The sequence below is a fragment of the Selaginella moellendorffii genome, unplaced genomic scaffold (genome assembly GCF_000143415.4).
Source record: "Selaginella moellendorffii unplaced genomic scaffold, v1.0 SELMOscaffold_1, whole genome shotgun sequence".
In the NCBI taxonomy this organism is placed as follows: domain Eukaryota; kingdom Viridiplantae; phylum Streptophyta; class Lycopodiopsida; order Selaginellales; family Selaginellaceae; genus Selaginella; species Selaginella moellendorffii.
In genome coordinates, this window is record NW_003314262.1 from 4,637,619 (window position 1) to 4,664,098 (window position 26,480).

The 26,480-nt window shown below is 44.3% G+C and overlaps 5 protein-coding genes and 1 pseudogene across 7 annotated transcripts; 3 read left to right on the forward strand and 3 right to left on the reverse strand.

Moving 5' to 3' along the window:
* Positions 1-5,361: 5,361 nt before the first annotated feature.
* Positions 5,362-8,274, forward strand: LOC9658267 (bifunctional isopimaradiene synthase, chloroplastic). Its single transcript, XM_024683355.1, has 13 exons — positions 5,362-5,479; positions 5,534-5,606; positions 5,667-5,929; positions 5,976-6,147; positions 6,208-6,546; positions 6,589-6,701; positions 6,755-6,879; positions 6,929-7,020; positions 7,074-7,160; positions 7,215-7,430; positions 7,489-7,624; positions 7,681-7,926; positions 7,987-8,274. Exons 1-13 carry the CDS (start codon positions 5,371-5,373, stop codon positions 8,272-8,274), a joined length of 2,259 nt encoding a protein of 752 aa, XP_024539123.1. The 5' UTR covers positions 5,362-5,370.
* Positions 8,275-12,398: 4,124 nt separating this feature from the next.
* LOC9658268 lies at positions 12,399-15,225 on the forward strand (annotated as a pseudogene).
* LOC9658269 lies at positions 15,214-17,875 on the reverse strand. Its single transcript, XM_002962121.2, has 9 exons — positions 17,360-17,875; positions 17,163-17,239; positions 16,866-17,094; positions 16,410-16,564; positions 16,249-16,294; positions 16,100-16,191; positions 15,949-16,045; positions 15,824-15,880; positions 15,214-15,758 (listed from the first exon to the last, which is right to left on the reverse strand). Exons 1-9 carry the CDS (start codon positions 17,522-17,524, stop codon positions 15,264-15,266), a joined length of 1,413 nt encoding a protein of 470 aa, XP_002962167.2. The 5' UTR covers positions 17,525-17,875; the 3' UTR covers positions 15,214-15,263.
* Positions 17,876-17,996: 121 nt separating this feature from the next.
* LOC9662487 (kinesin-like protein KIN-7K, chloroplastic) lies at positions 17,997-23,063 on the reverse strand. Its single transcript, XM_024679050.1, has 26 exons — positions 22,566-23,063; positions 22,408-22,502; positions 22,258-22,347; positions 22,155-22,207; positions 22,036-22,101; positions 21,928-21,981; positions 21,810-21,869; positions 21,674-21,752; positions 21,562-21,629; positions 21,456-21,515; positions 21,296-21,400; positions 21,141-21,245; positions 20,976-21,083; positions 20,774-20,917; positions 20,528-20,710; positions 20,383-20,478; positions 20,203-20,334; positions 20,039-20,152; positions 19,938-19,988; positions 19,834-19,881; positions 19,550-19,783; positions 19,276-19,492; positions 18,803-19,215; positions 18,661-18,750; positions 18,430-18,595; positions 17,997-18,374 (listed from the first exon to the last, which is right to left on the reverse strand). Exons 1-26 carry the CDS (start codon positions 22,901-22,903, stop codon positions 18,289-18,291), a joined length of 3,255 nt encoding a protein of 1,084 aa, XP_024534818.1. The 5' UTR covers positions 22,904-23,063; the 3' UTR covers positions 17,997-18,288.
* A 133-nt stretch (positions 23,064-23,196) lies between these two features.
* Positions 23,197-25,386, reverse strand: LOC9662488 (tyrosine--tRNA ligase 1, cytoplasmic). 3 transcript variants are annotated; one of them, XR_002992855.1, is made up of 10 exons: positions 25,153-25,386; positions 24,810-25,093; positions 24,607-24,703; positions 24,438-24,543; positions 24,280-24,362; positions 24,089-24,231; positions 23,926-24,031; positions 23,813-23,872; positions 23,554-23,753; positions 23,197-23,487 (listed from the first exon to the last, which is right to left on the reverse strand). XR_002992855.1 is itself a non-coding variant. In XM_024679071.1 (9 exons), exons 1-9 carry the CDS (start codon positions 25,339-25,341, stop codon positions 23,733-23,735), a joined length of 1,089 nt encoding a protein of 362 aa, XP_024534839.1. In that variant the 5' UTR covers positions 25,342-25,386; the 3' UTR covers positions 23,494-23,732. The 3 variants fall into 3 exon arrangements, 1 of the variants encoding a protein (XP_024534839.1); XR_002992854.1 differs by having other exon boundaries at positions 23,207-23,484; XM_024679071.1 differs by lacking the exon at positions 23,197-23,487 and having other exon boundaries at positions 23,494-23,753.
* On the forward strand, positions 25,366-26,399 carry LOC9662489 (probable mitochondrial import receptor subunit TOM20). Its single transcript, XM_002961637.2, has 6 exons — positions 25,366-25,521; positions 25,591-25,669; positions 25,716-25,885; positions 25,946-25,990; positions 26,043-26,135; positions 26,191-26,399. Exons 1-6 carry the CDS (start codon positions 25,417-25,419, stop codon positions 26,320-26,322), a joined length of 624 nt encoding a protein of 207 aa, XP_002961683.1. The 5' UTR covers positions 25,366-25,416; the 3' UTR covers positions 26,323-26,399.
* Positions 26,400-26,480: the final 81 nt, after the last annotated feature.

Here is a 26,480-nt window from a genome sequence, read left to right on the forward strand (position 1 = left end):
GTTTGACCAACTCTTAAAGGCTAAGTATTTTATGCAACTTGATTTGCAGTCCGAGTATCATCAGATACGGGTGGCAGATCAGGATGTGGAGAAGACAGCCTTTAAGACTCAATACGGATCTTATGAGTTCCTTGTCATGCCGTTCGAGTTATGCAATGCTTCGGCAACGTTTAGCACTATAATGGATAGAATATTCGGAGATTATTTGGACACATTTTTTGTCCTATACATTGACGATGTTCTAGTCTTTAGTGAAACGTTGGAGGATCATTTGAAACACTGGAGTTGGTGTTTCAGAAGTTGCGCGAACACAAACTGTATGCTAAGGAAAGTAAATGCGCTTTTGGACAATTGCACGTAAACTTTCTCGGACATATAGTTGGTGGTGGCGTGATTGAGGTTGATCCAAAGAAGGTGGAAGCAGTGAAGTCTTGGGAAGTTCCGACCACTGTATCAGATGTTCATTCCTTTCTCGGTTTGGCGGGATACTATCACAAGTTTATTCGCAATTTTGCAAGAATTGCTCTTCCATTGACTGAGTTGATCAAGAGTAGTATTCCATTTCACTGGACACCAGCTTGTCAGCGTGCTTTTGTATGGTTGAAGGAGATCTTGACTACGGTTCCTATTCTCAGGATCCCAGATCTTGATAAACCCTTCGAAGTGCATTGTGATGCATCTCGTTATAGAACGCAACGGGACAACCATGTCGCCTTAGCATAACACCAATTGCTTTGTCACAATCTTGCTGTAGCACGGCACCAATAGCATTCCAAGAAATTGGATGAAACCCAACGAAGATGGCCAATGCATGAGAAAGAGATGTTTGCTATAGTGTCGGCCCTGGAACACTAGAGACACTACTTGGGTGGACATACCAAGGTTTATACGGATAGTAACACACTAAGCTACTTTGCTACGTAGCCTAAACTTATGCCGAAGCAGGCTCGTCAGCAAGAGAAGCTTGCTAGATATGATATTGAAACCATATATAAACCTAGTAAAGACAATATTGTTCCGGATGCATTGAGTCGTCAAGCTCAATTCCAGGCAATAACAGCAATCAGTTCGGACTGGTTGGAGGACGTCGGGCTTTGTATGGAAGTGATTCATTGGCGAAAGCAATCTTACGCCATGCAGAGTTGTCAAAGCAGAACTCTAGTATCAAGGCAGCAAAAGTTGCTAACCACACCAATGCGAAGCTTCACTTCTCGGTTTGGGATGGGCTTATATTCTATAAGCAAGAAAGATTGTATCTTCCCTCTAAGGATCTACAACAGTTATTTCTACGGGAACATCATGATGTTCCAGCAGCAGGACATGGTGGACAGCAAAAGACTCTAGCTTCGTTGAAAAAGGGATTTTTCTAGTCTAGTATGGAAGGTGATGTAGCGGATTATGTCCATTCCTGCCCTATATGCCAGAAATGTAAGCGCAGAATTGAGAAGCAGGCTGGGAAGTTGCAATGCATTCCAGCACCGGCATGGCCATTTCAAAGTGTGACACTTGATTTCGTCACTTGCTTGCCGAAGTCTAAGGATTATGATACTTTGATAGTGGTTGTGGATCGGTTGTCAAAGATTGCACACTTCTTTCCAACTGTGGGAACAGTAAATGCAAAACAAGCAACAAAGCTCTTTTTCCATGAAGTAGTGCAGGTTCATGGTCTTCCTGAAGAGATGATCTTGGATAGAGATTCGAGGTTTATGGGGAAGTTTTGGGGCACATTATTCCAGCTGTTTGGTACCACATTGAAATTTAGTACGGCTTTTCATCCTCAAACCGATGGGCAGACCGAACGCGTGAATGCTCAAGTTAAGGATTATCTGCAGTACTATGTCGCGGCGAACCAACACGACTAGGTTGAGCATTTGGATACAACAAAAATTTGTTATAACAACACATTTCATAGCGCTATAGGCTATTCTCCATGGGAGATGCTGCAAGGGAATGCTTGTGGGGTCCCTCAACAGATTATTGTACCGAAACCAATGACCGAAGTGTTGGTCCTAGCTGTTGAGACTTATGCGGAGCAGCTACGCCAAGGTTCGTCTAGAGCTACTAAGGCGATGGGCAAAGCTCAAGATAGGTATCGACGTGATAAGGATCAGCATTGTCAGGATGTATCCTATCAAGTGGGAGATCAGGTGTGGCTATCTTCCCGGAACTTGAACATTAAGGGTTCTTTGTCTCGGAAGTTCTTGCCGAGATATGTTGGACCTTATCGGGTGTTAAAACGAATTGGTGATGTATCCTATCAGTTGGATCTTCCTGTGGAGATGTCCAATATTCATAATGTATTTCATACCAATCTATTGGCTCCTTACACTATGGATATTACATGTCAAGGGGAAACTCGCCCGCCACCAGACGTTGTGGATGGTGAACCAGAATATGAAGTTGAAGCTATCTTGGATTCTCGGTCTCGAAGACAGACTTGTTCCAAGGAATATCTAGTTAAGTGGAAAGGTTACCTGACTTGTGAATCAACTTGAGAACCTCTTAGGAATCTTATCCATGCTCGTGAGCTTGTCACGGAGTATGAGAATCGTAATAAAGCTTAGCTTTTGTAAATCTTGTAATAATCTTGCAAATTAATAAATAATATATTTCTATAAATCAAAGTGTCATTTCTCTCGTTCGTTAGTACTTGGGTCAGTTTTGGCAGGCTGACTTCGGCACTTCGGTGCATGGGTCCAATCCATAACCATGGGGATAACTATTATCGACTGATCACAAGTCCCCACCTCTCTCTCAATGCCTAACTTTTGAAAAGGGGCATAGTCATGTAAACAACTTAATCTGCCAGTTTATAATAGTTGTCTAAATCTTCCTGACAGGGTTGATTTCTTGCTCAGGGGAAGTTGGGCTTCTGGCCTTCTCCTTATGTCCCTACGGGCAGGGATATATCATTCCTTTGTAAGCCGAGTGGTACTTGGAGCAGCAAGGGTGGCTAACTCCGTTAGTCATTTCCTTGTCGGTGATGGCCAGAGGGTGTCTGAGCCTTAACGTCTTTGGACGTCAAGGAGAGGTCATTCCATAACTCATTTAAGTTGGTGCGTTTCCCATATAGTGTGCTTTTTGTTAACTTTCGGAGTTGTTTCCTTGACAATTTGCTAAACTCAAGTATGCATCGACGAGGACGTCGATCTTCCCCAAGGGGGGGAGAGTGTCGCAAATGTGACTTCGGGTATCGAAAGATACTTGTTGGCTAGTCCTTATGGACACTCTTTCCTTACTGCCATGACGGCAGGAGGTCAGTACAGTTGGATCCCTTTAGTAGCCCCTCTTGTGCTAGTGGAGTTAACTAGGCATTTCAAGTGTACTTAGACCGGACGAGCATAAGGATGGAATTCCTACATGCTATTAGCTAAGCATACTTAGCCTGATAAGGAGTTTCTGTCTCGTTTTGTCTTGCACTTGCTAGTGACAAGAACCCTCGCGTATTGAGACTAGTCCCTCAATATCGCTAGATGATAGCTTACCGTGTTTGCCAAACACCCTCACTATCATGCCCTTAGTGTTGGTCTCATTTCATTCCCATATGCTATTTATGGAAAGTGTCTAGATTTGCTCATTTGGCATATCTACAAAATGTAATGATCAGCCTAAACACAATGGTGTTTGTCCCGTATCCAAATTCGCAATCTAAGGACATTTCATATTTAGTAAGTTTCGAACTTGTCCCAGAGACTAACTCTTGATATGCATGTCCGACCACCTGAGACATTAGTTTGGCTCTCGCTGGGTTGTGTCGCTCCTTATTCTGCGTTCGGCTTGGGGTCTAAGCCCAAGCTCCACGCTGCTTTAGTCGGTAGAGTACCCTCCTCCTTGCGTTAGGCCACCGGTATGCCAAAATAGTGCCAGACTCCGTTTGACACCATTTTGCGTGTAGGTGTTGAATACGAGGAGCTGGTGCTCGTGGGATTGTACCGGATCCTCGTTCGTAGTGCAACAGGCTTGGAGTTCAGCTCCAAATTCAGGTGTGCTACACCAACACTCAAAACAAAGCCAAAAATCATTAAAGTGCATATAGTTTTCACACTTTACTTTATGGTAATTTACCATGGGATAACTATAGAGTGGAATCAACCCTTGGACATATTGGCCAAGGGCAATAGAGTGGAATTTTAAATTGTTATTACAAGTGGTGACTTTTGACAAATTTTACCTATTGTCCCTTGAGCACTAATAATTTCTCATTCTATCAAATGCAGATTGTGGCCATTATTCACAAAACCATCAATTAAAAAGAATATGAAACTTACATCATATGACTCTTCATGGGGTGAGTGGTTATTACAAGGTGGAGATGGAAATAATTATTTTTCACACCTACCACTTCCTGTTGATTCAATTAAATTACCTTTAGTTAAAGCTTCTCTTCTAGATTTTATCTTTCAAAATCCTAATGATATTTCAAGCACAAAGTTATTCTTACCCCACTCAATGATGATACATTTCCAATCAGCAATTTTATCATCTCTTTATTAAAAGGTGATACATACACTTTCAAAAGTATTGACTATGTTGACATAGAAATAGAAAATCTATAGAATTTTTAAATTCTATTACACCCTCTGGACTCACTCCACACATTAATTCTTAAGGAAGATTCATCCTTTTGAGAAATATGTCTCCTGGTCTTTGCAATGGTACATGCCTCTTGCTTAAAAGAGCATCCACTGTAATTTCATACAGTGAGATAATCACTGGACAATTCAAAGGGTCAAGAGCTTATCCCTCAAATACATTGTCATCCTCTGATGCTGCCATTCAGAATGTTAAGAAGACAATTTCCCATCCCTTTAGGTTATTGCCTTACCAGGATAAACATTTGACTATGTCAGACTATACTTGCCACATTCAGCTTTTACACATGGTCAGTTATATGTGGCTCTATCTAGAACTACATCTCCATCTAGCCTTATCAAAGCATAAAACACAAGGTAGAAGCTGGCCTTGGTGACGTTAGATTAGTCTATTTTCACAATAAACACTGTACAGAGAAATACATGTAAGCATTTTTCTTTTCTATCACATCCACTAACACTTCTCCCACTCCAAGTTGATTAGTGCTACCTTTGTGTTCTTCATTTGCACTTTGACTGCCATAAAAAACGAGGCATTGTTAAATGTTTTTTAGTTTTTTTGACCCAGGTCAATTTTTAACAAATCAGTTCCAATTGCTGTCATACACTAGCTTTTTGTACGAGAGCCTGGGGATCTGATTGAGTATATTTTCTAGCAATAGTGACCTTGCCAACCGGCCAGCTCCTGCTAGGCAATTTCTAGTCTATGTATAATACCCTCTCTCCAAGGAACAAAGTGGCATATAACTTGAAGAGTGCTAATTGGATATCGGCAAAGATGAGTTTTGCTACACAAATTTCTAGCGGCCTTTTCGCTCCAAACAACATTCCCTCCAGTAAACGCTTCAAGCCTCTCAATATGGGTTCTTTCACCCAGTTCTCAGCAGGTAGCGCTCTTGTAGAGGCTTTCATCGCCTTCATTTAACTTGTTTTTGTTTCAGGTCTTGTGCTGAGAGCTGGAGTAAAAGTTCCTGGCACTCTCAGCGTTCAGTCCCATCCGTCAAGCAAAGAGGTGCCAAGCTCTTGTTTTTCTCATCTGCAAGAGTTTCTTCTTTGATTGCAGAGTAGCAGCAGCACTATCAAGAAGCTGTTTGCAGGCGTGGACGATGCTTGCGGCTTCTCAGCTTACGACATGGGATGGATCGCACGAATACCTCATGCTCATAACCCAGAACTTGGACCCCAGTTTCCTCAGAGCTTGGAATGGATCGTTCACAACCAGTGCGATGATGGGTCCTGGGATCAAGGAGAAGAAGATGCTCAGCGGGTTTGCAGCACCCTGTCGTGTGTCATTGCTCTGAAAACATGGAACCGAAGGGAGTGTAGCATCCAAAGAGGTAAGCTCTTTCCTCTCTAGCATCTATAAACAGCGTATTCGTGCAGGTCTAAGCTTTTTGAAATCCCAGCGGCCATTGGTCCACGATAAACTTACAAGAGACATGGAAGCCATCTTGCATAGACTATTACAAGAGGGCAAATCACTGGATTTGGAGCTGAATTATGACGAATCTTTTGTTCAACGTATTTGTGAACAGGGTCAGGAATTCCTTCAGAGGTAACTCCAAAGCCCTTGAGGTTCTTAAACAGTAACTGTAGCTTTTGTCCTGATAATCAGCGTATCAAATGACGCGTTGGATCAGTATCCGACTTCTTTCGTCCATATACTTGAAGCGTTTCATGAACGTGCAAATTGGCAACATCTTCTCAGATATCAAAGTAGCGGCGGATCTTTGTTCTCTGTCACGCTGACGGCATGCGCGTACATGCACACCGGAGACAAAAAGTGCCTTCGTTTTCTAAACGGGGTCCTTGAAGGCCCATTGACCAAGCCAAACAAGAACCGACACTTTCGCGGCTTAAGTCAGCTTTTGCGACTTGCAGAGTGGCTTGAGCATCTGGGAATCGAAAGGTTCTTTGAGAAAGAAATCGAGCAAACGTTGATTCAAGCTTTCAGGTAAACTTCTTACTACTCGGAAGGTTTAGTAACTTGTCACAGATGTTGGAGAGGAAATGCCGCAGGTAGCGGAAGTCAAAAACATCTAGAAAGCTTTAAAGACTCTGCTCTTTTGTTCCGGATTCTTCGTCGTCATGGCTATGAAGTCTCCCCAGGTACAACGTTTTTTATCCTAGTGACAGGCTATCCAAGGCTATTCATGTTATAGACGTGGTACATCAGCGAACATTTTGCGATGTAAAGGAGCTGTCTTTGGCATCACATTTTCTCTTTCCTACTGAAAGCAGAAAAATGTTGGACTCGACTCCAATCATTGATGTCGCGAATGAAGAAGTTTGCCTTCACTTAACAGTCCGATCTTTTGCTAACGTTTCCTCTACAGACGACGTTTCCATGGTATAATATAATGCATCGGATCCAACACATTGAATACATGACTAAATTTACGGCAAGTATGGATTTCATAAGCACAAGGTATGCAATAGCTTGCTGTAAATCTGTATTAGTTCTTCTTCGAGATTTGTCAGTGAACGATCTTCGATACTGGCCTTCGCAAAATCCGACTTCAATGCTTGCCAGAAGATCTACCAGAAGGATTTGCAGCATGTTATGAGGTAACCGTGTTCGGTGTTTTGCCTCTTGCTTAATGCACAGCCCTTGAACCGCAGGTGGAACGAAGAGTGCGGCTTTGGACGTCTGGGTTATGCCCGGCAGAAAGACGTGTTCTGCGTTTTTACTGCTGCTGCAACCATGTTCCAGCCGGAACTCTCTATGGCTCGCATTGTCTGGGCACAGATGAGTGTTCTTACAACAGTCATTGACGACTTCATGGACACGCACGATTCTCTCGACAATTTGAGAAACTTTTGCACTGCCATCAGAAGGTACTAGTAGACTTCATTAATTTATGCATTGTTTTTGTGTCTTGTGTTTATCTCACAGATGGGATCCGTCTGCCTCGGAGCTGAACGACGACGCTAGCATTCTTTTTCGAGGATTGCTTAAGACGGTTACATGGACAGCCCAGTGTGCTTCCGCGGTACAAGGCAGAGATATGACGGCGAGCTTCCGAGCTCAAGTAAGAACCTCTTGGAACCTCTATGTACAAGAGAGCTTTCTAATTGGTTTTATCAGTGGGAAAGACTTTGCGATGCGTTTTTTCGAGAGGCAGAATGGAGGCTCACGAATCACTGTCCCAGCCTTGAAGAGTACGTAGAAAACGGAATCACGTCCTTTGCACTGGAACCGATCGTCTTATCTACACTCCTTTTTCTGGACGAGAAAATTGAGTCGGCGGTTCTCGACCATCCGGACTGTATCAACATGTGCCGGAGGGTCTTCACAATTGGGAGACTGCTCAACGACATCCAAGGCTTTGACGTAAGCTTTATCTTTCTCAGTTTTGGATGTTAACCCGAGCAAGATCTTTCACCATTCCAGCGTGAGAGCAGCGCGGGGGAGTTCTCATGGATCACGATCTACATGAAGGAACACCCGGGAACGAGCGTGGAGGACGCGGTGGTGGAGATAAGAAAGATTCTAAATGCGACGATAGAGGAGCTGGTCGAGGACGTGCTCCGGCCCAGAGCAGTGCCTAAGAGATGCAAGCGCGTGTTTGAGAACATGATGAGAATTCTCAACTTTGTCTACCGTAAGGGCGATGGATACAGCACGGACGCTGAACTACGAGGCCACATCAAGCAAGTTCTTCACGCGAAACTGGAATAATCTATATAATATTTCGGCCCAGATTCAAAAGAATCTTCACATTATCGACGAGATAAAAATCCCGATTTGGGCAAATGCTCTGGCTACTTTTCCCAACCTTTCCAGGCACCAAGAATGGCGTGCCATTCAGTGAGATTGAAGGAGATTTTGGCGAACGGGGCCGAGAATGAGGGCGATGGAGATAGGGCCAACAACAGTGTAATCACTGAGATGTGGTCTATACCAGCTATCTCATACGTATGTACGAGTTTTCACTTGAAGTAATACAGGTAGATAATCTATGAGAGGTTACTTTTTTCACTTTGCAGAAGATATCTGAAGACATACTATGTTTCAGGAAAAGCCTCATCACTGGTGCTGTTTGGCAATTCATCTTACAAAGAGATCTGGAACTCCAGATAAATCACCAGCAGTCAAATTGAGGAATGCTATACAAGAGTGATCACTCTATGTTTCCCTAGCCAAGACAACTTTTAGGCAATGAATGTCAATAATGTCATAATACCTGTACATTCAGGATTTCTTGCCTGGCAGAGGAGTGTACCGAGATATAAACACCTCTGCCGGAAGACCTCTCTCCCCTGGCAGGAGCGGGATCAAGTAACACTCCTGAGGGGGAGCCAGGGTCTGCAACGAGTGCCCTACTACCTTCGTGAAATGGAGCAGGTTGCGATCAAAATGATGACCAAGATGCAGAATCATTGAAAGCCCTTGAGTGTGTGAATCTGGACTCACCAGCAACAGGTTCACAGGTCGTGGAGCATGCCCAGACTTTGGTGGAGGACACAAACCCCAGGCAAATCTACCACCTTTTACAGCAAAGAAGTTTTCAGCCTTAGGAGTTGCTAGTAGGAGGCCTACAGGTTGTGGAGCATGCTCAACCCCTATTTGAGCCGCAAATGCTCGAGGATGTCATTTTTCCAGGCCCAGGCAAATCTGGTAACGTTTTCAGCGACGAGATTTCCAGTCTTGAGGGCGAGGACGAGAAAAACAGTGGCAGCTACAGGTTGTGAGGAGCCTTTGGTAGCCATGCCACAGGAATCAGAGCAGCTGGATGGTTATAAGACATAAGTTTCCCTTCGATCGGCAATTGCCCGCTCAGCAGATATCAGTTTGAAGATTGTTGAGGATGATTGCTGAGGATGGCAATGAAGAAGACGTGGTTTAGGTAGTGGACTTTTAGCAGGCTCAAGTTCTTTCAAGGTACAAGATAATTGCAAAACAGGTGAATTTGCCATTTTTTGCAGTTGCCAATCCTTTGGATTGCACTGTAGCAATGGTTTTTGAGGAGATTTTGGAGTTTTCAGATTGTGTGATGCTTTTCGAGGAGTCAGAGGTATGCCTTTATAGACGAAGTAGCAGTTGATTCCCATTGAAGAGACACTACCACCTGCACATCCCACACCAAGCTCAACACATTTCGACTTCCAGCATGAAGTTCTTTGTGATTCCTCCAGCTCCAAGGTGTTGCCATTTAGACACCCTTGATGTTTCACCACCACCTCGAATTCCAAAACCTTTTTCTGCAGTGAAGGACATGACATACCCATGGTTTTTCTGGTCTCCTCCTCAATGCTGGTCATCCTCCTAAGAGTGTAAGTTCTTGAGACTATTTCTACTACTTCTTTCATATCTTTTTATTTGTTTTCTTCTCTTTTCCTTCTCTACTGCTTTGAGTGTCTACTTCATTTTCCCTATAGTCCTATAAGTGTAAGTAATTAAAAAAATGTCTTAAGGTTTTAAGTGTTAAAATATAGAGGGAAAATGACTATAACTTTTTTAAAATGGTTTGAAATACATGGAGTTAAAACATTTTAGGTTTGAATAATACTAAGATAAATGACTTTATGAAAAAATTGAATTCAAAAGCTTATTTTTGCATGATAGAGTGGTCAACTGTTGCAGTACTAGAAGAGTAAGGTGTCTAAGTCCCAAATATTCCCCTCCTCTATATAAATGCTCAACCAAGTAGTGTTCCACCCATTCTTGTTTGTATAAATGACTAGCAACAAATATATACCTTGCACTTGAGCTTATAGTTAAAAGTGTAAGAAAGTGCATGTTGCCCTGTTGCTCCCAATTTGTAATTCTCCAGGTTTGCAGTGGCTCTCCATCTCCTTCCTTTTGGATGTGATGAGAGAGGTGCGACCAGGAGCTCAGCTTGCTCTAATATACTCCCACTTAAAAATTATCACATAGAACTTGATTTAATCCAACAGCTCCTTACAGTCTGATTGCTGAGCCATTGCCTATTAAGTTGATTGATCATCACCCCTCCCCCCCCCCCCCCCCCGCCCAATATCATGATCAAGCTGAATCCAGTCTGAATTTAGGTTTAAAATTCTCTTGTCTTGGCAGCCAACCTACACCAAGAGGAATTGTGTTATGAACAGAAAATTTCTCTCCACACCTGGGCAGATCATGGCTTGTCATCATATCATTGCAATCTGGAGGTAGGTCCTTTTTTCCAACAATTATCAAACTGTGGTAGTGGTGGTTGTGACCCATCAAATTATTTTCTGCGTTGTTTGAGTGCCCTAAGAGAGAAGAGACTATGGGCAAGAAGAATAAGGGATTTATGCAATATTTTCCTTCCTGATTCTTGGCTGAATCCACATTTCTCTTCTAGTTAAAGCTTATAAGCTACTTATAAGTTCAAACACATGTTGTTTAATGCATTCTTAAATATGGTCTATCTCTTATTTCTGAGATGTTCTTGTGAAATAAAATAATGTGCTCTAGCAACTTTCTTTCGTCTTTATACTTTCGGACCTTTCCAATTTAAACAAGATTTATATTAGTGATAAGTATAATTAAACCAAGCTCCTTCCAAGGTGCTTTTGTGGAACACACATCCAGAAGCTACAGAGGCAGCTGGCACTAGTACGGGCCAAGAATGCAACGCTCAATGAGAGGGTTGCCTAATTGGAGTACAAATGCACTTGTGCTGTTGAGGCACAGGAGGCACTTGGCTTCCAGGTCAAGTCACTTATGACTTGGATCCTGGTGAACATCCCCAATTAGCATGATCCTCAAGCAGGCAATAGGATCTTGATGAGCACTATCAACTAGCATGCATAACAAGAAACCAACATGCTGGGACCAACATGCTGCTTGTCTCCAACATGAGATTATGCACATTATGCCATCAGCTTGAAATACACCACTTTCTTTCTGAGTGACCTGGTTAGGAAGCATGCCTATTCTTGATTGGCCATCCAAACATCAACATGATGTTTCCCCAACCATAGATACCAAGCCTCCCCAAGCTTGACTGAAGACCTCTACTCGTTATTGCTTTATATATATAGATGTTTGAATTAACATTCATATGTTTGAAATGTATAAATATTAGGGTTATATTGAGTTGAGACGGCATTGACAGATAGTGGCAAATAGGTGGCACATAACAAGTTCTGTAATCTTTCGAACCTGATTGCCATAGATATCTGAATAATCATGCTATGTTGAAAAGCCTCATCGTCAAATTCATTTTTGGTATTAGTTGGCAATATCATGTAATGGTGTATAAGTAGCATCAACACAATCAAGAAGCTGTTTGCAGGCGTGGACAATGCTTACAGCTTTTCAGCTTACAACATGGGATGGATCACATGAATACCTTATTGTTAGGCACTAGATCAAGATAATAGGATAAAAAAAAGTTTGCAATCAAGTGATCAAGATCCTAACATTGGTATTGAAGCCAAATTCAATTCTTGTAACTGATAAGTGGGCAAGAATATTTTAAAGGAATATTTAACATGATCTAGAAGTTTGGTAGACCAGGTGACATGAGTATGATTGCAGATGATCATTTTCTAATAAGGGAAGGATTGTTAAGCACTAGGTTAGGATAATAAAATAAAGAAAAAGCCTTACAATCAGTTCTTTAACCAATTGACTTAGGCTGTAATGGATACAATTTTAACACTTATACTCATAACCTAGAACTTGGGGCCCCAATTTCCTCGGAGCTTGGAATGGATCAAGATCACTAGTCCACAATGGACTTAGAGCTGAATTATAGAGATCTTTTGTTGAACATATATGTAAATAATCAGGAATTTCTTCTGAGGTATAACTTCAAAGCTCTTGAGGTTCTTATTTACAGCTTTGTCCTAATGACCAGCGTATCAAACGAGTTGGAGCAGTATCCGACTTCTTTCGTTCATGTACTTGAAGCGTTTCATGACCGTCCAAAGTGGCAGCAACTTCTCAAATATCAAAGTAGCCGCAGATCTTTATTCTCTGTCACGCTGATGGCATGCGCGTACATGCACACCGGAGACAGAAATTGCCTTCGTTTCCTAAACAGTGGCCTATTGACCAAGGCAAACAAGAACCGAAACTTTCCAAATCGCCACTTAAGTCAGCTACTGCAACTTGTAGACTGGCTTGAGCATCTGGGAATGGAAAGGTTCTTCGAGAAAGAGATCAAGCAAACGGTGGTTAAAGCTTTCAGGTAAACTTCTTTGTCACTCGGAAAGTTCAATGACTTGTCCACAGATGTTGGAGAGGAAATGCCGCAGGTAGTGGAAGTCAAAAACATCTAGAAAGCTTTGAAGACGGCTTTTGTCGTCTCAAAATTGTTTTTGTTTCAGGTCTTGTGCTGAGAACTCGAGTTAACTCTCAGCGTTCAATCAAGCAAGAGGTGCAAAGGTTTTACTTCTTCTGTTCTGGTAGAGTTTCTTCTTTGATTGCAGAGTAGCATTAGCACGATCAAGAAGCTGTTTGCAGGCGTGGACGATGCTTCCGGCTTCTCAGCTTACGACATGGGATGGATCGCACGAATACCACATGCTCACAGAACTTGGGCCCCAGTTTCTTCGGAGCTTGGAATGGATTGTTCGCAACCAGTGCGAGGATGGGTCCTGGGATCAAGGAGAAGAAGATGCTTAGCGGATTTGCAGCACACTGTCGTGCGTGACTGCTCTGAAAACATGGAACCGAGGGGAGCGTAACATCCAAAGAGGTAAGCTCTCTGACACCTGTGAGATACAGAGTTTTTCCTGCAGGTCTAAGCTTTATAAAGTCTCAACGGCCGTTAGTCCACAATAAACTTACAAAGGACATGGAACATCTTCTATGGGAGGGCAAATTATGACGAATCTTTTAGTCAACGTATTTGTGAACAGGGTCATGAATTAACAACACTAACTGTAGCTTTTGTCCTGATAATCAGGGTATCAAATGCTGAGTTGGAGCAGTATCTCACTTCTTTCGTCCATATATTTGAAGCGTTTCATGACCGTCCGAATTGGCAACATCTTCTCAGATATCAAAGTAGCGGTGGATCTTTATTCTCTGTTACGCTGACGGCATACGCCCATATGCACACTGGAGACAACGAGTGCCTTCGTTTTCTAAAAGGTGCTGTTGAGGGCCCATTGATCAAGCCAAACAAGAACTGAAACTTCTGCTGCTTAAGTCAGCTGCTGCGACTTGTAGACTGGCTTGAGCATCTGGGAATTGAAAGATTCTTTAGGAAAGGGATCGAGCAGACGTTGATTCAAGCTTTCAGGTAAACTACTTGTCACTCGAAAAGTTGTCAATAGATGTTGGAAAGGAAATGCCGCAGGTACTGGAAGTCAAAAACATCTAGAAAGCTTTGAAGACGCCGCTCTTTTGTTCCAGATTCTTCGTCGTCACGGCTACTAAGTTTCCCCAGGTAGAGTGAAGTGAAGATTTTTATATCACAGTGACGGATTTCGTGTTGTAGACGTGCTACATCAGCGAAAATTAAGCGAGGCACACGGTTTGAAGGATCTGTCTTTGCCATCACATGTTTTCTTTCCTAGTGAGAGCAGAAAAATGCTAGTTGCGAACGAAGTGGTTTGCCTTCAACAGTAAACGTTTTCTTTACAGACGATGATTCCATGGTATAGTATAATGCATCGGATCCAGCACATCGAGGGTATAACTAGATTTACGACAAGTATGGATTCCATAAGCATGAGGTACATATGCGATAACTTCCTGTAAATCAGTAAGTTCCTAATCGAAAATTTCCAAACGAGCTTCGATACTGGCCTTCGCAAAGTCCGACTTCAATGCTTGCCAGAAGATATATCAGAAGGATTTGCAGCACGTTATGAGGTATCTGTCTTCGATGTTTTTCCCCCGGCTTAATTATATGCAGCTCTTGAGCCGCAGGTGGAACGAAGAGTGCGGCTTTGGACGTCTGGGTTATGCCCGACAGAAAGACGTGATCTGCCTTTTTACTGCTGCCGCAACGATGTTCCAGCCGGAACTCTCGATGGCTCTCATTGTCATGGCACAGATGAATGTTTGTACAACTGTCATTGAGAACTTTATGGGCATGCACCATTCTCTCGACAATTTGAGAAACTTTTGCACTGCCGGGAAAATGTATTAGTAACACATCTTTAGAAGACTTTTGAGTATTAATATGTGTCTTGTGTTCAATCACACAGATGGGATCCGTCCGCCTTGAGCTGAACGAAGACGCTAGCAATATTTTCCGAGGATTGTTTAAGACGACAGTTCAGTGTGCTTCCGAGGTACAAGGCAGAGCTAGCTTACGAGCTCAAGGACGTACCTAGAACACAGCTTTTCTAATCGCTTTTATCAGTGGGAAAGACTTTGCGATGCGTTTCTACGTGATGCAGGATGGAAGCTCACGAATCACTGTCCCAGCCTCGAGGAGTACATGGAAAACGGAATCACGTCCTTTGCGCTGGAATCGATCATCTTATCTGCAATCTTTTTCCTGGATGAGAAAGTTAAGCCATAGGCTTTCATCTGTTAATCCTTAATTATTGGATGTTTACATGAGATCTTTCCATTCCAGTGTGAGAAATGGGGAAGTCTCATGGATTACGATGTACAGAAGGCAACGATGGAGGAGCTGGTGCTCCGGCCCAAAGCAGTGCCGTCACGTCAAACAAAATTGGAATAATCTATAATATTCCACCATTTTCAAAAGAATATTCATTTGATAATGGGATATTCTGCATGTTTAAAATTTAAGTGAACCTGAGATTGGTAAAACCGGCGCTGCTGCCCGCGTTTCTCATCCCCCTGCTGTATGTCCTGTGATCACAGATCATCATCGACGAGGAAACCTCAGTTTCGTGATGGTGGTGGTGGTGGTGGTGGTGGTGATGGACTCCACCGTGAAACTTATGTAGGAAATGGTGGTGGTGGTGGCTATTGCCATCCGCGGCTGCCAGTGCTACTGTCGATGCTGCCGCTACCAATGCGTGCTTCTCGGTAGAGATCGACTCTTGCGACTCTGGTGACAATAGTTCTCCTTCCTGGTCGTGGCCGGAGGAAGGGGCGCCAGTAGCACAGCTACAAAAATCCATCGAGGAGCTTCGGGGGCTCGTCAATGCCGCCGCTGCTGTGGCTGCCGTGGCTGCTCCTGGATTTGGGTTCTCAAGAGCCTCCGAGACGCTCGGATTTTGGACAATCACGAGCATCGGCTTCTGGTTGCCACCGCATTTAGCCAAAGACATTGGCTGAAAGAAACAAGCAAAGGGTCAAGCATTGTGATAAAAAGGTAGCAGTGGTGAAGAAACGGTACCACTCCAATGTGCCACTCTTTGAAACTCAGCGTGTTGAAGTCCTTTTCGTTCATCTCCTGGAAAGTAGTAGTAACAAGTTAAAAAACAGCATGGAAAAATCGAGCCAGGCTCTCTGAATACTTACGATGCTGTAAATAGGAGGTAGCATAGACTCTCTCCCCGAGTGCAACGTGGGAATCACAGTAAAAAAGGGTGTTGTTTCTCTAGCTCTAAAAGTCCACCTGCATGCCCGGGAGTGAGCGCCTAGGAAGTCCAGAGCTTGGAATAGCACTTACCCGATATAAGAAAAGATACCAATTTCCGTCCACTCCCGAACAAGAAGTCTCATCCAGTATTCATTCGCAACCCCATCCGCCTTGGCATGCATCTAGTGGACTTCAAACTTTCAGTCGGATACTTGGATGCAAACAAAGCAAGAACTCACCAACACTTCCGCAACGACCATTGTCAGCATCGCAGCTTGGAACTTCCTGTAAAAAAAACACAGAAACTATGAACACAGAAGCATAAAGTAGGATAAACAACCATCAAAAACAAAAAGGAAACAAAAGAAAAAACACGCTACAGATGATGTGCACCTCGTACTTGAACATAGTGTACTTGGTGTACAGAGCCGTGTGCATCGTATGAACGCCTTCGTTCTGAATAAGTTGGAGCTGCTCCCTTAGCAATGCCAGATTCCTCGACACATGGAGAAATATGACGTAAAGGAGCACCAAGTAGATCAGCACCACTAATATCTGCAAAGCAAAAGAAAAAGGAAACAAAGAAGTGTCAAGTGTATGAACAAGCTCACAGAAGCGACTTGAAAGGAAAAACTCCAGTCATTCTCAATTCACACTAAACTCAAGAACGAAAAACATCATTGTCAGCTATGCAAGAAGAACTTCCACAAAAGCACGGCTATCCAAGAGAAAGTTCCACAAAAGCACTGCCCACTCATCCACTATCGAAAAGGACACAGGATACAAGACGCACCAATTCTCTAGCAAGACGAAGAACAAGCAAAAGGTCCCAATGAAGTGGAGAAAGTGGGCTTACCGCGAACTGTGGCACAGCCGCCTTGTATCCGGTGAGCGTGAGGTAGAGCAGCGAGCCGAGCCCAGCAATGCTTCTCCTCTCCGAGATGGAGAGCTGCTCGTGCATGATGCAGTAGCCATGCGAGATGAGCAGGAACGAGATGAAGCACGCCGTCTCGAAAAAAATGCGCGTCACAAAGACGCCAAACGCGACCCAGAAGGAGCACGTCCCCAGGTGGAGGCACGAATACCTGGCAATCAATCCAAGCACGCCCAAAATCAACCAGCGAGCTAGAAATCGCGAGCTAGAGAGACTCACCAGAACGCGAACGAGAGCGCCAGGACCAGAGCTTTGAGCACAGGCACGGCAGTGAGGATCCATTGGAGATTACTCGTCTGCGATCACAATCCCGAAAGTGAGAGAGGAGAAATATTTCCATGATGAATGAAGAACCCTAAACTATTCTCTTCTTTCCCACCCCTGCATTGACAATGCATGCAAAGAGAAATCGTTACCTGCCATTGCCGCTTCCTCCATGTATTGAGCGTCCAGATTCCCACCAGGGTCGTCCAGATGAGCAGCAATCCAAAGAAGAGGAACGGCAGAGGCCTGTAGAGCGCCTCCCAATCCCCCGGATTGGAGATCACCACTTTGGGGCCGTGATTCGCCACAGACTCCATGCCGATCGCTCGCCGCTCATCAATCGCCCGATCAATCCATGGAAAATCCTGGGAATCGGCGACGATCGACCAGAGGAAGGGGAAGAAGAAGAAGAAGAAGAAGAAGTTTCTAAAAAACTCGTTGCCGTCGTCTCCTCTTCTTACTCCGAAGCATCGGCTGCGCGGATAGAATCGAAGGAGAAAACGATCGATTGGATCATCGAGAAATATTTTCTCCCCCTTTTTCTCCACAAAGGGGAGAAAGTGAAATTTTTTCCTCTTCGTTTGCGAACTGTTGTGCCTTCCAGAGACTGCCAACTAACAAGCCCGTTAGCGCTTTTCAGTCAGCCCTGTAAGAGTCCCCTGGGCCAACCACAAAGACCCCCCAGGTGCGAATCGACCGCCACTGTTAGCTAGAGATAACTAACCGTTTGCCAAACGGAACCGCAATACGGAGGTGTGGTCGTACGAACAACGGTCCATTTTTCCGTTAATCGCACTTTGGCTTCTTTGATTAAGCTTATTTTAGTGCTACTGTTAAGCAAAGTATCTTTGACCGGCGTCATCTTGTATCATTGACCGGCGCTGAGCAAAATCAGTCGGAGGAAATCTTCGCGGCGTTGGATTCTCATTTTTTTCGTTTTTTTTTTCTGGAAGTAGCGAACAGTACTTAACAGCTTCCAGATAAAAATCTTCGAGCTCGCTCGATCGGTGGTTGGAGGAGCTCGAATTTCGGGAGTTATGTAGCAGCGAAACGTCTATGTACTGTAAACTGGAAACGAACCTTACGATGCAAATGTGACGATTCGGTCGCTAATGCTGCTCCTGCAAAGCGGGCATTCCGTGCACGCGACTGCGCACGGTTGACACACTGCAAGAGAGAAGTTAGAATGAAAGGCGAGCGCGGAAACCATTGGAGAACTTACAGCAAAAATGGCGACAGGGTAGAAGAACAGCGGCCGTGGCGGCTTCGAAGCAAACTTTGCAAACGTGCGCGTGCTTGTCTTCGTCGTAGAGCTGCAAGTTGAGAGTGGGGGCTTCGGCGGTTGGCCGTTGGAGTCGCTCGAGTTTCCTTCGCTCTTGGATCCTGGCCTGGAGACAAACAACGACGAGCTATAGTTCTCACGACCGTTTTGGAAAGAAGTATCCGCGTGTACCTTGGCGTTGCTTAGCTTGGTTAGAGCTTCGATATGGATGGCCTGTAGGTCCTCCAGTTCACTGGCGTTCAGCTCCTCTACGGACTCTCCCTAGCAGAATTCACAGCCAAACAATCAGAAGTTCCAAACTGAGCTGACTAACCTTGAGCTGAGCAACGAGCGCCTTCAAGTCATCAGTTTCTTTGTCCTCTGAGCCGCTTGTTCTAAGCCTCTCCAGCTCTTGATGTTGTTCCTTGATTTTCTGTATGTTCGCTGCCGATTCTACACTTTGTGGTGATATAGGAGCAACGGCGGTTGAGACGTTACGTTCTGGCCTACATTCTGTGATCTCGACCACATCTTGAACAGGTCCACTGGTCGGAGGGTCGTTCGTTTTCATTTTTGCTAACAGAACCCACATGCTCGCCAAATCGTTTTCCAAGTCGGCTTCCCGCTGCTTTGATTCGTCAAGCTTTCTCTTTAATTCCTTCTCAAGGGCTTGCTTCTCTGAAACTGTTTGCTCTAGATATGCTTGCTTCTCTCTCTTAGATCGCAGTTCCTCCTTGAGAGCTTGGACTGCATATGGTATCATTAGCCTCCGATCAACACTAGAAACAGAAATTCTACCAGTTTTACCTTGACATGTGATACTCAAAGCTTCATTTGAAAGTCTCGTATTTTGAAACACCAACTTCTTGATTTGTTCGGTTAAGTCTTTAATTTCAGTAGCAGCTGCAGCTGCCAGGTCCCTGGCATAACAAGCTTCCTCTTCCAGTTTGACATTCTTCATTTGTAAGCAGTTGTTTTCTTCTGACAAACGACTCCTTTCCTGGCTCACTACCTCGATTTCAGCCTTCAAAGACAAACAAATGAATCAGTCAGTAGACAACGTCGAAACCGGCAACCAAACCTTCAGAATCACATCTTCTGTTTCTTTCTTTTTAGGATAATTCTCTTGATGTGAAACGACCGTTTTGATGGCTTTTTCAGCACATAGTCGCTCTCCGGCGTCGTTTGCCTCAATCAAGCAGTTCGTCGTTTGGGGTCCAAGAACTATTTTTTGATGGCTAGCCTTCTCCAGAGCTTCTTGAAGTTGTTGTTGAAGGCGACCATTTTTTTCTTGCAAATCCTTAATTTCAGCCACCTGATAAAAGCTTTAATAGCTAGTTGAAGAACCAAGAACCAAAATGTTACCTTTGATTGCAACTGTTCCTCAAGTACACGGTTGTCTGCTGTTCTGATCTGAAAAAGCACACGAAAATAGTTTACTTTGTGTTGCCAAATACTTCAAATCCAACCTCAAGCTCGAAGGCCTTCTCATTTAGCTGACTCGTGAGTTTTTCAATCGCCTAGATACAAAAAACTTAAATCCCAAATTGACGGTAGAACAACGAGTTACCTGGGACATTTCTGGGTAGGAGGATCTTTCTCCAAGCTCTGTTATTCTTTGCTCTAAAAGTTGCATTTGACTTTTCTTATCTTCAATGTCGTCCCTAAGCTTGCCAATTTGTACCTGAAACTTATTGAAGCACTTAAGACTCTTTCAAATGAACGGGCCCATACCTGTATTTCAACATCGTCTGGATGGTTTGCTGCTTGTTCGGATAGCCGCTTTAGCGAACTAGAGCGTAATGCAATTTCTCCAGCAAGCATCTTGACTTGCTCTCGTGTAAGATCGATTTGATCTGCTATGTCCTGCAAGCAGATGTTAAACTCAAAAGATTTGCATCAACAGTGACTTACGTGCTCCTGCCCGTTTCCTAAGTCAATACTGCAGGAATCAGTACACCGATCCGGTGGAAATGAAGAAGTATCTAGATCCGACTGTTCATCGTATCTCTAGACAATGAGCTCGTTAATACGATTGTACATAAAAAGAAAACCTTACCTCTTCCGACTCCGCAAAGGAATGCCTTCTATTATGAGCGGCGTCGGGAAAAGAACCTGACAAATTATTCTTTGTGGAGACTAGTATAAGCTTTGTGAGCTTATGAATTCGTCCCATTAAAGCTGCTTTAGCTTGTTCCTCTTCTTCCAATCTAGACTGCATCTTCAGCTGCCCGGCCTCGAGCTTAAATCCAAAAAACAATGAAAAAGTGTCAAAATTCTTTCAATCCAGCAAGCTTGTACTGACCTGTTGTCTAAGCGTTAATAGATCTTCTTGGTTTGTCGTAGCATATGGTCGTTCTGTCATGCCTCTCTTAATAAGCAGCAATTCTTGCTTTAATTTAGTGATCTCCTTTTGATATTTCTTTATCAGCGATCTTTCATCCATAATCTGACGCAAACATTGATACACTGGTGACTGTCTGTGAGTGAGATAATATGCTGCATACCCTGTTTGGAGCGGCATAAATCTCGATTCTCTTAGCTCTCTGGGCAAATTTAAGAGTGTTGTGTGTCTCTTCCATATTGCTGGAAGCTGGCGTAATTGTACAAATAAGCTGTCAAACATGAACTTCCGTTAATATCAAGAAACATATTGTTGCAGCTGTACGTACTGTTATGCGACCATTGCCACTTAACGAAGATTGCAAAAGCCTTGTCAGTTTGGAATCACGATATGGTATATGTGATGCTTTTCCTTCACTTAATTTCGCGATTACCTGCAAGATGACTTATCGTGAAAATTAAAGAGAAAAAACACGTCGTCTACCGTTCCCAAGGTAAGAAGACTCTTGTTTATGTAAGAGCCTTCTTTTCGACGCAAGCCAGTGGTTTCAGTTTTAGAGCTCTCAGATCCTGCAAGATCGATAAGATTCTACGAAGTCCGGTTGACAGTGTTAATTAGTTACCAGAATTATTTGATGGCTTACCAGCTGGGACAACGTGACTTCATCGTCCGGCCCCTGAGCACGTAAACTGCTTTCAATTGTCTGCAAATCAAAGTGTCAGTACTGTTTAGTATTCACAAATTATTACCAAGGTAAAGATGGTATGGCTTCGACTGCTGAACAGGTTGAAGTTGTTTGATCCAACGTGCCGATGCTCTGTGAAGAAATTGAAAACGGAGCGAACGTTTACAATGATGTACCTTCTCCAGCTGCAATGAGTGAAAGAGCATGCGATGGAGACAGCACAACCTCCTCTTTAACCCCTTCAACATAAGTCCCCTGTCATGTTTGAAAATGAAACCCTTAGATGTAAGTACTTGCATATTAAAGTTCTACCTGAGCATCCTCCCGAATGCGAAGATTTTGCCCTGCCGGATCGAGCAAATCGTTTATGACCTGGACGGTATATTTTGTAACATGTTAAGTTATAAACAAGGGAACAGAGGTAGCTTACTTCGTTGTATATTTCAAGGTAAGATACACGCAAGAGAAACTCCCGGTCTGGGGTCTGCGGCAAATGCCAGGGTAAGCAATATACGGATGAAGACATCTCACTGTTCACCTCTTGGATGATACTAAAAACATCTTTGATAGCTTGTGGAATCACTCCTGGATAATTTTGGTCGCCCTGGATTAACATTTGCAAAAGCTTCAAGAGAAAGAAAATGTAATAGAACTTACGTGCATTGTGTGTGTTTTCCCGCTACTGGTCACACCGTAAGCGAAAACAGTTCCTACAATGAATTGCCTTTAATTCTCAAACACTTACTATGGTGAGGCTTACCATTGATCCCTTCCATCGCGCCGCGCACCACGTTTCGTGCTACGGTGTCGTAAACATTTCTCGTGGTCGCGCTGGCCCCGAAGACTTTGTCTGGAAATCACAGAGAGAAGTCAGTCTTCGAGATTAAGCGTTGTGAAGAATCTTTCCAACCAAATGTATAAGCAACAGAAGGATTGAACTCGCTCCGGACAATGTCGCCGTCCACGTACCACGCAGCATTGTCCCCGCGATGAATTTCCCTTTCACTGAAAACCCAAAGATCGCCCAAAGATCTCACGGAAAGAACAAGAACAAGAGCGTCAAAATACCTCATGGGGCGAAATCGAACAGTCACAGAGATATTCTCCTTGCCGTAATCCACACTCTCATCGGAATGCATTGTCCCAGCATCCTGGGAGAAGCGCGGCGACGAGCAAGACGATGCCAGGAAATGCGAAGAGACTCTCCCACCATTGCTGCTCATCTGAGACAAAGCCCTGAATCCCGCCGAGCCACCGCTGCTCCTCCGTCCGGACGACGGCGGCGGGAGCATTCTCGGGGAATTCATCGATTGCCCGAACGATCCCTGGTGCTGCTGCTGTTGGAAGAGATTTCCATTCACCGAATACCTAAACGGCGACGCTCCCCTTTGCTTGGCCGCTGCCATGATCGATCCCCACCGAGCGGCGCCAATGCTCCTCCAGGCGCCCGATCGATCACACAAACCCTGAGGAGCTCCAAGATCTAAGCATGCATTGGCAAAATGGGGCGATCTCTTTGCGCAAGAGCGCCTTGTATGTGGATGTATGTATGCTTTTTAGAGACCAAGACTCCAGGAGGATGACATGGCGGTCACACGAGCCATGTCATAACGGAGGCAACCGGTTGGCCGCGACACGTGTCGCTTCACGTGTGGTGGCCCCGTCGTGCCAGGAAGTGCCCCATGTGCTTGGCGGGAAAAGCTAGAATATCTGCTGAATATTTCCCAGTTCAAACATCATGTGCCATAGATTGCAAGCCAAGTCAAATGGCAGCAAACAAAACACGGCGATTCGGCGAATATCCCTCTCTGTGGAGAAGGATCTTCCCCCAGCGTGAAATGGAGAGCCCAACGAACTGTCCTTTCCAAAAACTTGCCACTTTTTCTCTAAGCCTCTCGCGCAGCAAGATCTTAGCTAGAAACTTGTTGCTCTTAATTGTACCGCAACATAATCCTCACGTTTTTGAGGACAATGGACGAGATTCGCACTGCTTGTCTCCGACCAAGACAACCAAACTGTCATAAAAAAAAAAGAGACACGACATGAAAGAACTTACAAAAGCAAAAGCGTTTTGCGTGCTGCTGATGGGTCCTCCTCCTGTGAGTAGTGTACGTTGCACGACTCACCGAGAAAGCTGCAAACGTTTTTGGCCAGACGTGCCGCGTTCGATCATTCACAAGGGCTATCCTTCACGTCAGAGACCTTATTTCGAGTATATGTTCCATGCGACAGACTTCATCTGGTAACTCTAAAAGACTGCAAGAAAAAGATGGACTGCTAAACAAAAGCACTAGCGCAGAAAATTGATAGCTTACCTTCACTTGAGCGAGCAAATCTCTCGCGTCAGCATTGTGCTTGAAGTGATCTCGCACCGGCTACAAATCAGCATTAGCAATGTTTGGCGTGCGACAGGAGGCAATGGATATACCTGGAGAATTAGATTGAGTGATTTTGCCAAAGACGTCTTGATCTCATCGGAACTTATCAGTCCTGACTCGAAGTCGCCATTCAGCTTCTCAGCTGACTCGTAGGTACTGTAAGAAATTGACGTTATAGAGACGAAGGAAATAGTAAAAGAAACGCGAGCTTACAGATTTCCGCCTCTTTCTTCTGAACGGCAGAGCTCAAATCGGCCATGCCACGGGATGACGACGTACTTCACGTATTCCAAGCACGGGTTCCCTTCCACAACGTTCGGACAGAACGCACCTGCAATTTTCCTGTTCACATCATCCTGTCTAAAATATTAGTATCGGGCATTTCTTAGCGCTGTGTGCCATACCTCTTCGTCTTCCATAAATATCGCAGACTCGGGATCACTTTTCGACATCTTCAGCTGACCTTCCTTCAGCCCCGGCAGCATATCTAGAATAAAGAGAAAACAAAAATAAGTCAAAATGTGAAAACAACAAAAAAATACAATTGGAAACTTAAGCATACGATGAGACAAAATAATTGGTTTGAATTTCCGTTTGGTAGCAGAAGCATACTCTCTTGCAAGCATGTTCACTTTTCTCTGATCGAGTCCAAGCTGACAAATATCAGCCTGCGGAAGAAAAGAAAAGTTGGAGTATTTCCGAAACTTGATACTGGAAATGCCCGTGCTCACCTTGAGGAAGAACACATCCGCGCACTGCATACACGCGTACATGATTGCAGACACCGAAAGCTCTTTTGGATTGGTCCGTCCCATAATTTGCGAGCATCTAGACAAAGAAAAGAAGACAAAGGAAGAAAAAAAAAAATAAAACAAAAAAGAACCGTGTAAGACCTTCATGAGTCACTTGGTCCAATTATGACAACGTTACTTGCCTTAGAATACGAGGAAGATTGTTCCTGCGAGCGATATCAAAGACAAGCTTCCAGTACTCCTCGGCCCTCGAGTTGATCTCGTGAGAAGACCATAGAAACTCCACCTGATTGAGATTCATACCAACAGCCTTCCACACTTCGATCATGTAGCGCCCCACGGTCTGGATCTTGTGGAGATCGCCTCCCATCTTGTTGTTGAGCTGCGCAAACCAGTCCGCGACCCAGAACTTAAACACGCATCCAGAGCTTGTCAATTTGTTAACATTCAGTGCCTTCATCACTCCCTGCGATCAAAGGGTGGAAAGACAAAACGAATTAAGGCGATGTGGACAAACTCTCTCACCTGAGCGATGTGGACTCTGCCAGACGGTTCAAATCCATCGTAGCAGATCGGAGGAGTCGGCTTGTTCTTGAAGAGCGCGGCCAGATCCTCGGCGCCAGTGCATTCTTCGCCGACGCTCAGCGCCAGTTTCACTTTCTCCTGGATCGCAGCCGCAGCAGCGGCATCCTCTTGCGCCGGCAGATCCGCCATAGCGATAGCGACGCCCTATCAAAAACCCTAGGCCCAAGAACCCTAAGTCATTGTGGGGGCGGCATTTGATTCGCCATGGACGACGGGCTCCCGCAGACCGATATGGAGCGCCTCGTCTTCTTCGAGGCAATGCGCGAGCGCTGCGCCGCGGAGTATCTCCGCAGCCCTCACGATCCAGAGGTAAGGAATCGCGCCATTCAATCCAAATGCTGTGGAGTCTTCCTTGCGATTAAATGATTTTTTTCTTAGAACCTAACGAACTGGGGGAACGCTCTGCTCGAGCTAGCGCATTTTCAACAGGGCGATGAATCGGTCCCGCTTGTAGAAGGTCGGATTTATCTTTTCCATTCAAATCACTCTCGTTGTTCTTGTAGATTCAATCTCCAAGCTAGAAGCTGCGCTAAAGATCAATCCAAAGAAGCACCAAACGCTCTGGATTCTAGGAAACGCTCACACTTGCCATGGGTTCCTCGTAGCCGATGTTTTAGAGGCTAGCGAGCATTTTAAGAAGGCAGCTACTTGCTTCCAGGATGCATACAACGAGGTGAAAAGCATAGCTTCGTTTTTGCAATTGTTGTGATGTTATCCTTTTTTTTTCTTCCAGGAACCCAGCGAAGTTTACTCCAAGTCTCTAGAAATGGCTCGCCAAGTACGTTGCGAACAGTCTTTTCCCCGTGAATTTTTCTAGAGCTTTTTTACAGGCACCATTGCTCCATCAAGAGCTCCAGGTACAGCTCGCTTCTCAAGGGATGGCGATCAACGCTTCATCATCGTCGAGTAGAAGCGGAAACAAGGTAAAAACACTTCCATTACTGGTTAAAAAACTGGAGTTTTCACGAAACTTTCTAGGGAAAGAAGAAGAAATCGTCCAAGCGCAGCGATTTGGCCTATGATGTTCTTGGATGGGTGGTTCTGGCTATTGGAATTGTTGCGTGGGTTGGGATGGCAAACATGGCAAAAGCAGCTCCTAGTGCCAAGTAGTACCTCCTAATGTTTTTCCTTTGTACATCAATTTTGAAAAGAACAAATGCATTTCAATGGCAGCACCAATGCTCACAGTGAAGCTGTATGTTGTGAAATTTGAATTTTCTTACTTAAATTCGCAAGAAAAATTATAAATAGCTAGTAATAAAATTATA

Coding starts and splice junctions, on each gene's coding strand:
- LOC9658267 (XM_024683355.1), top strand. CDS start 5,371: ATGAGTTTTGCTACACAAATTTCTAGCGGCCTTTTCGCTCCAAACAAC. Junction 5,480..5,533: donor TTTCACCCAGTTCTCAGCAG/GTAGCGCTCTTG, acceptor TTTTTGTTTCAG/GTCTTGTGCTGAGAGCTGGA. Junction 6,702..6,754: donor TGGCTATGAAGTCTCCCCAG/GTACAACGTTTT, acceptor TTCATGTTATAG/ACGTGGTACATCAGCGAACA.
- LOC9658269 (XM_002962121.2), bottom strand. CDS start 17,524: ATGGAGTCTGTGGCGAATCACGGCCCCAAAGTGGTGATCTCCAATCCG. Junction 16,046..16,099: donor GGTATCTTTTCTTATATCGG/GTAAGTGCTATT, acceptor CCGGGCATGCAG/GTGGACTTTTAGAGCTAGAG. Junction 15,881..15,948: donor TACCTCCTATTTACAGCATC/GTAAGTATTCAG, acceptor ACTACTTTCCAG/GAGATGAACGAAAAGGACTT.
- LOC9662487 (XM_024679050.1), bottom strand. CDS start 22,903: ATGGCAGCGGCCAAGCAAAGGGGAGCGTCGCCGTTTAGGTATTCGGTG. Junction 20,153..20,202: donor CAGACGATGTTGAAATACAG/GTATGGGCCCGT, acceptor AATAAGTTTCAG/GTACAAATTGGCAAGCTTAG. Junction 18,596..18,660: donor CCAAGCTAAGCAACGCCAAG/GTACACGCGGAT, acceptor GTTTGTCTCCAG/GCCAGGATCCAAGAGCGAAG.
- LOC9662488 (XM_024679071.1), bottom strand. CDS start 25,341: ATGGCGGATCTGCCGGCGCAAGAGGATGCCGCTGCTGCGGCTGCGATC. Junction 24,544..24,606: donor CGGATGTGTTCTTCCTCAAG/GTGAGCACGGGC, acceptor TTTCTTCCGCAG/GCTGATATTTGTCAGCTTGG. Junction 24,232..24,279: donor TATTTATGGAAGACGAAGAG/GTATGGCACACA, acceptor TATTTTAGACAG/GATGATGTGAACAGGAAAAT.
- LOC9662489 (XM_002961637.2), top strand. CDS start 25,417: ATGGACGACGGGCTCCCGCAGACCGATATGGAGCGCCTCGTCTTCTTC. Junction 25,886..25,945: donor TCCAGGATGCATACAACGAG/GTGAAAAGCATA, acceptor TTTTTCTTCCAG/GAACCCAGCGAAGTTTACTC. Junction 26,136..26,190: donor CGAGTAGAAGCGGAAACAAG/GTAAAAACACTT, acceptor GAAACTTTCTAG/GGAAAGAAGAAGAAATCGTC.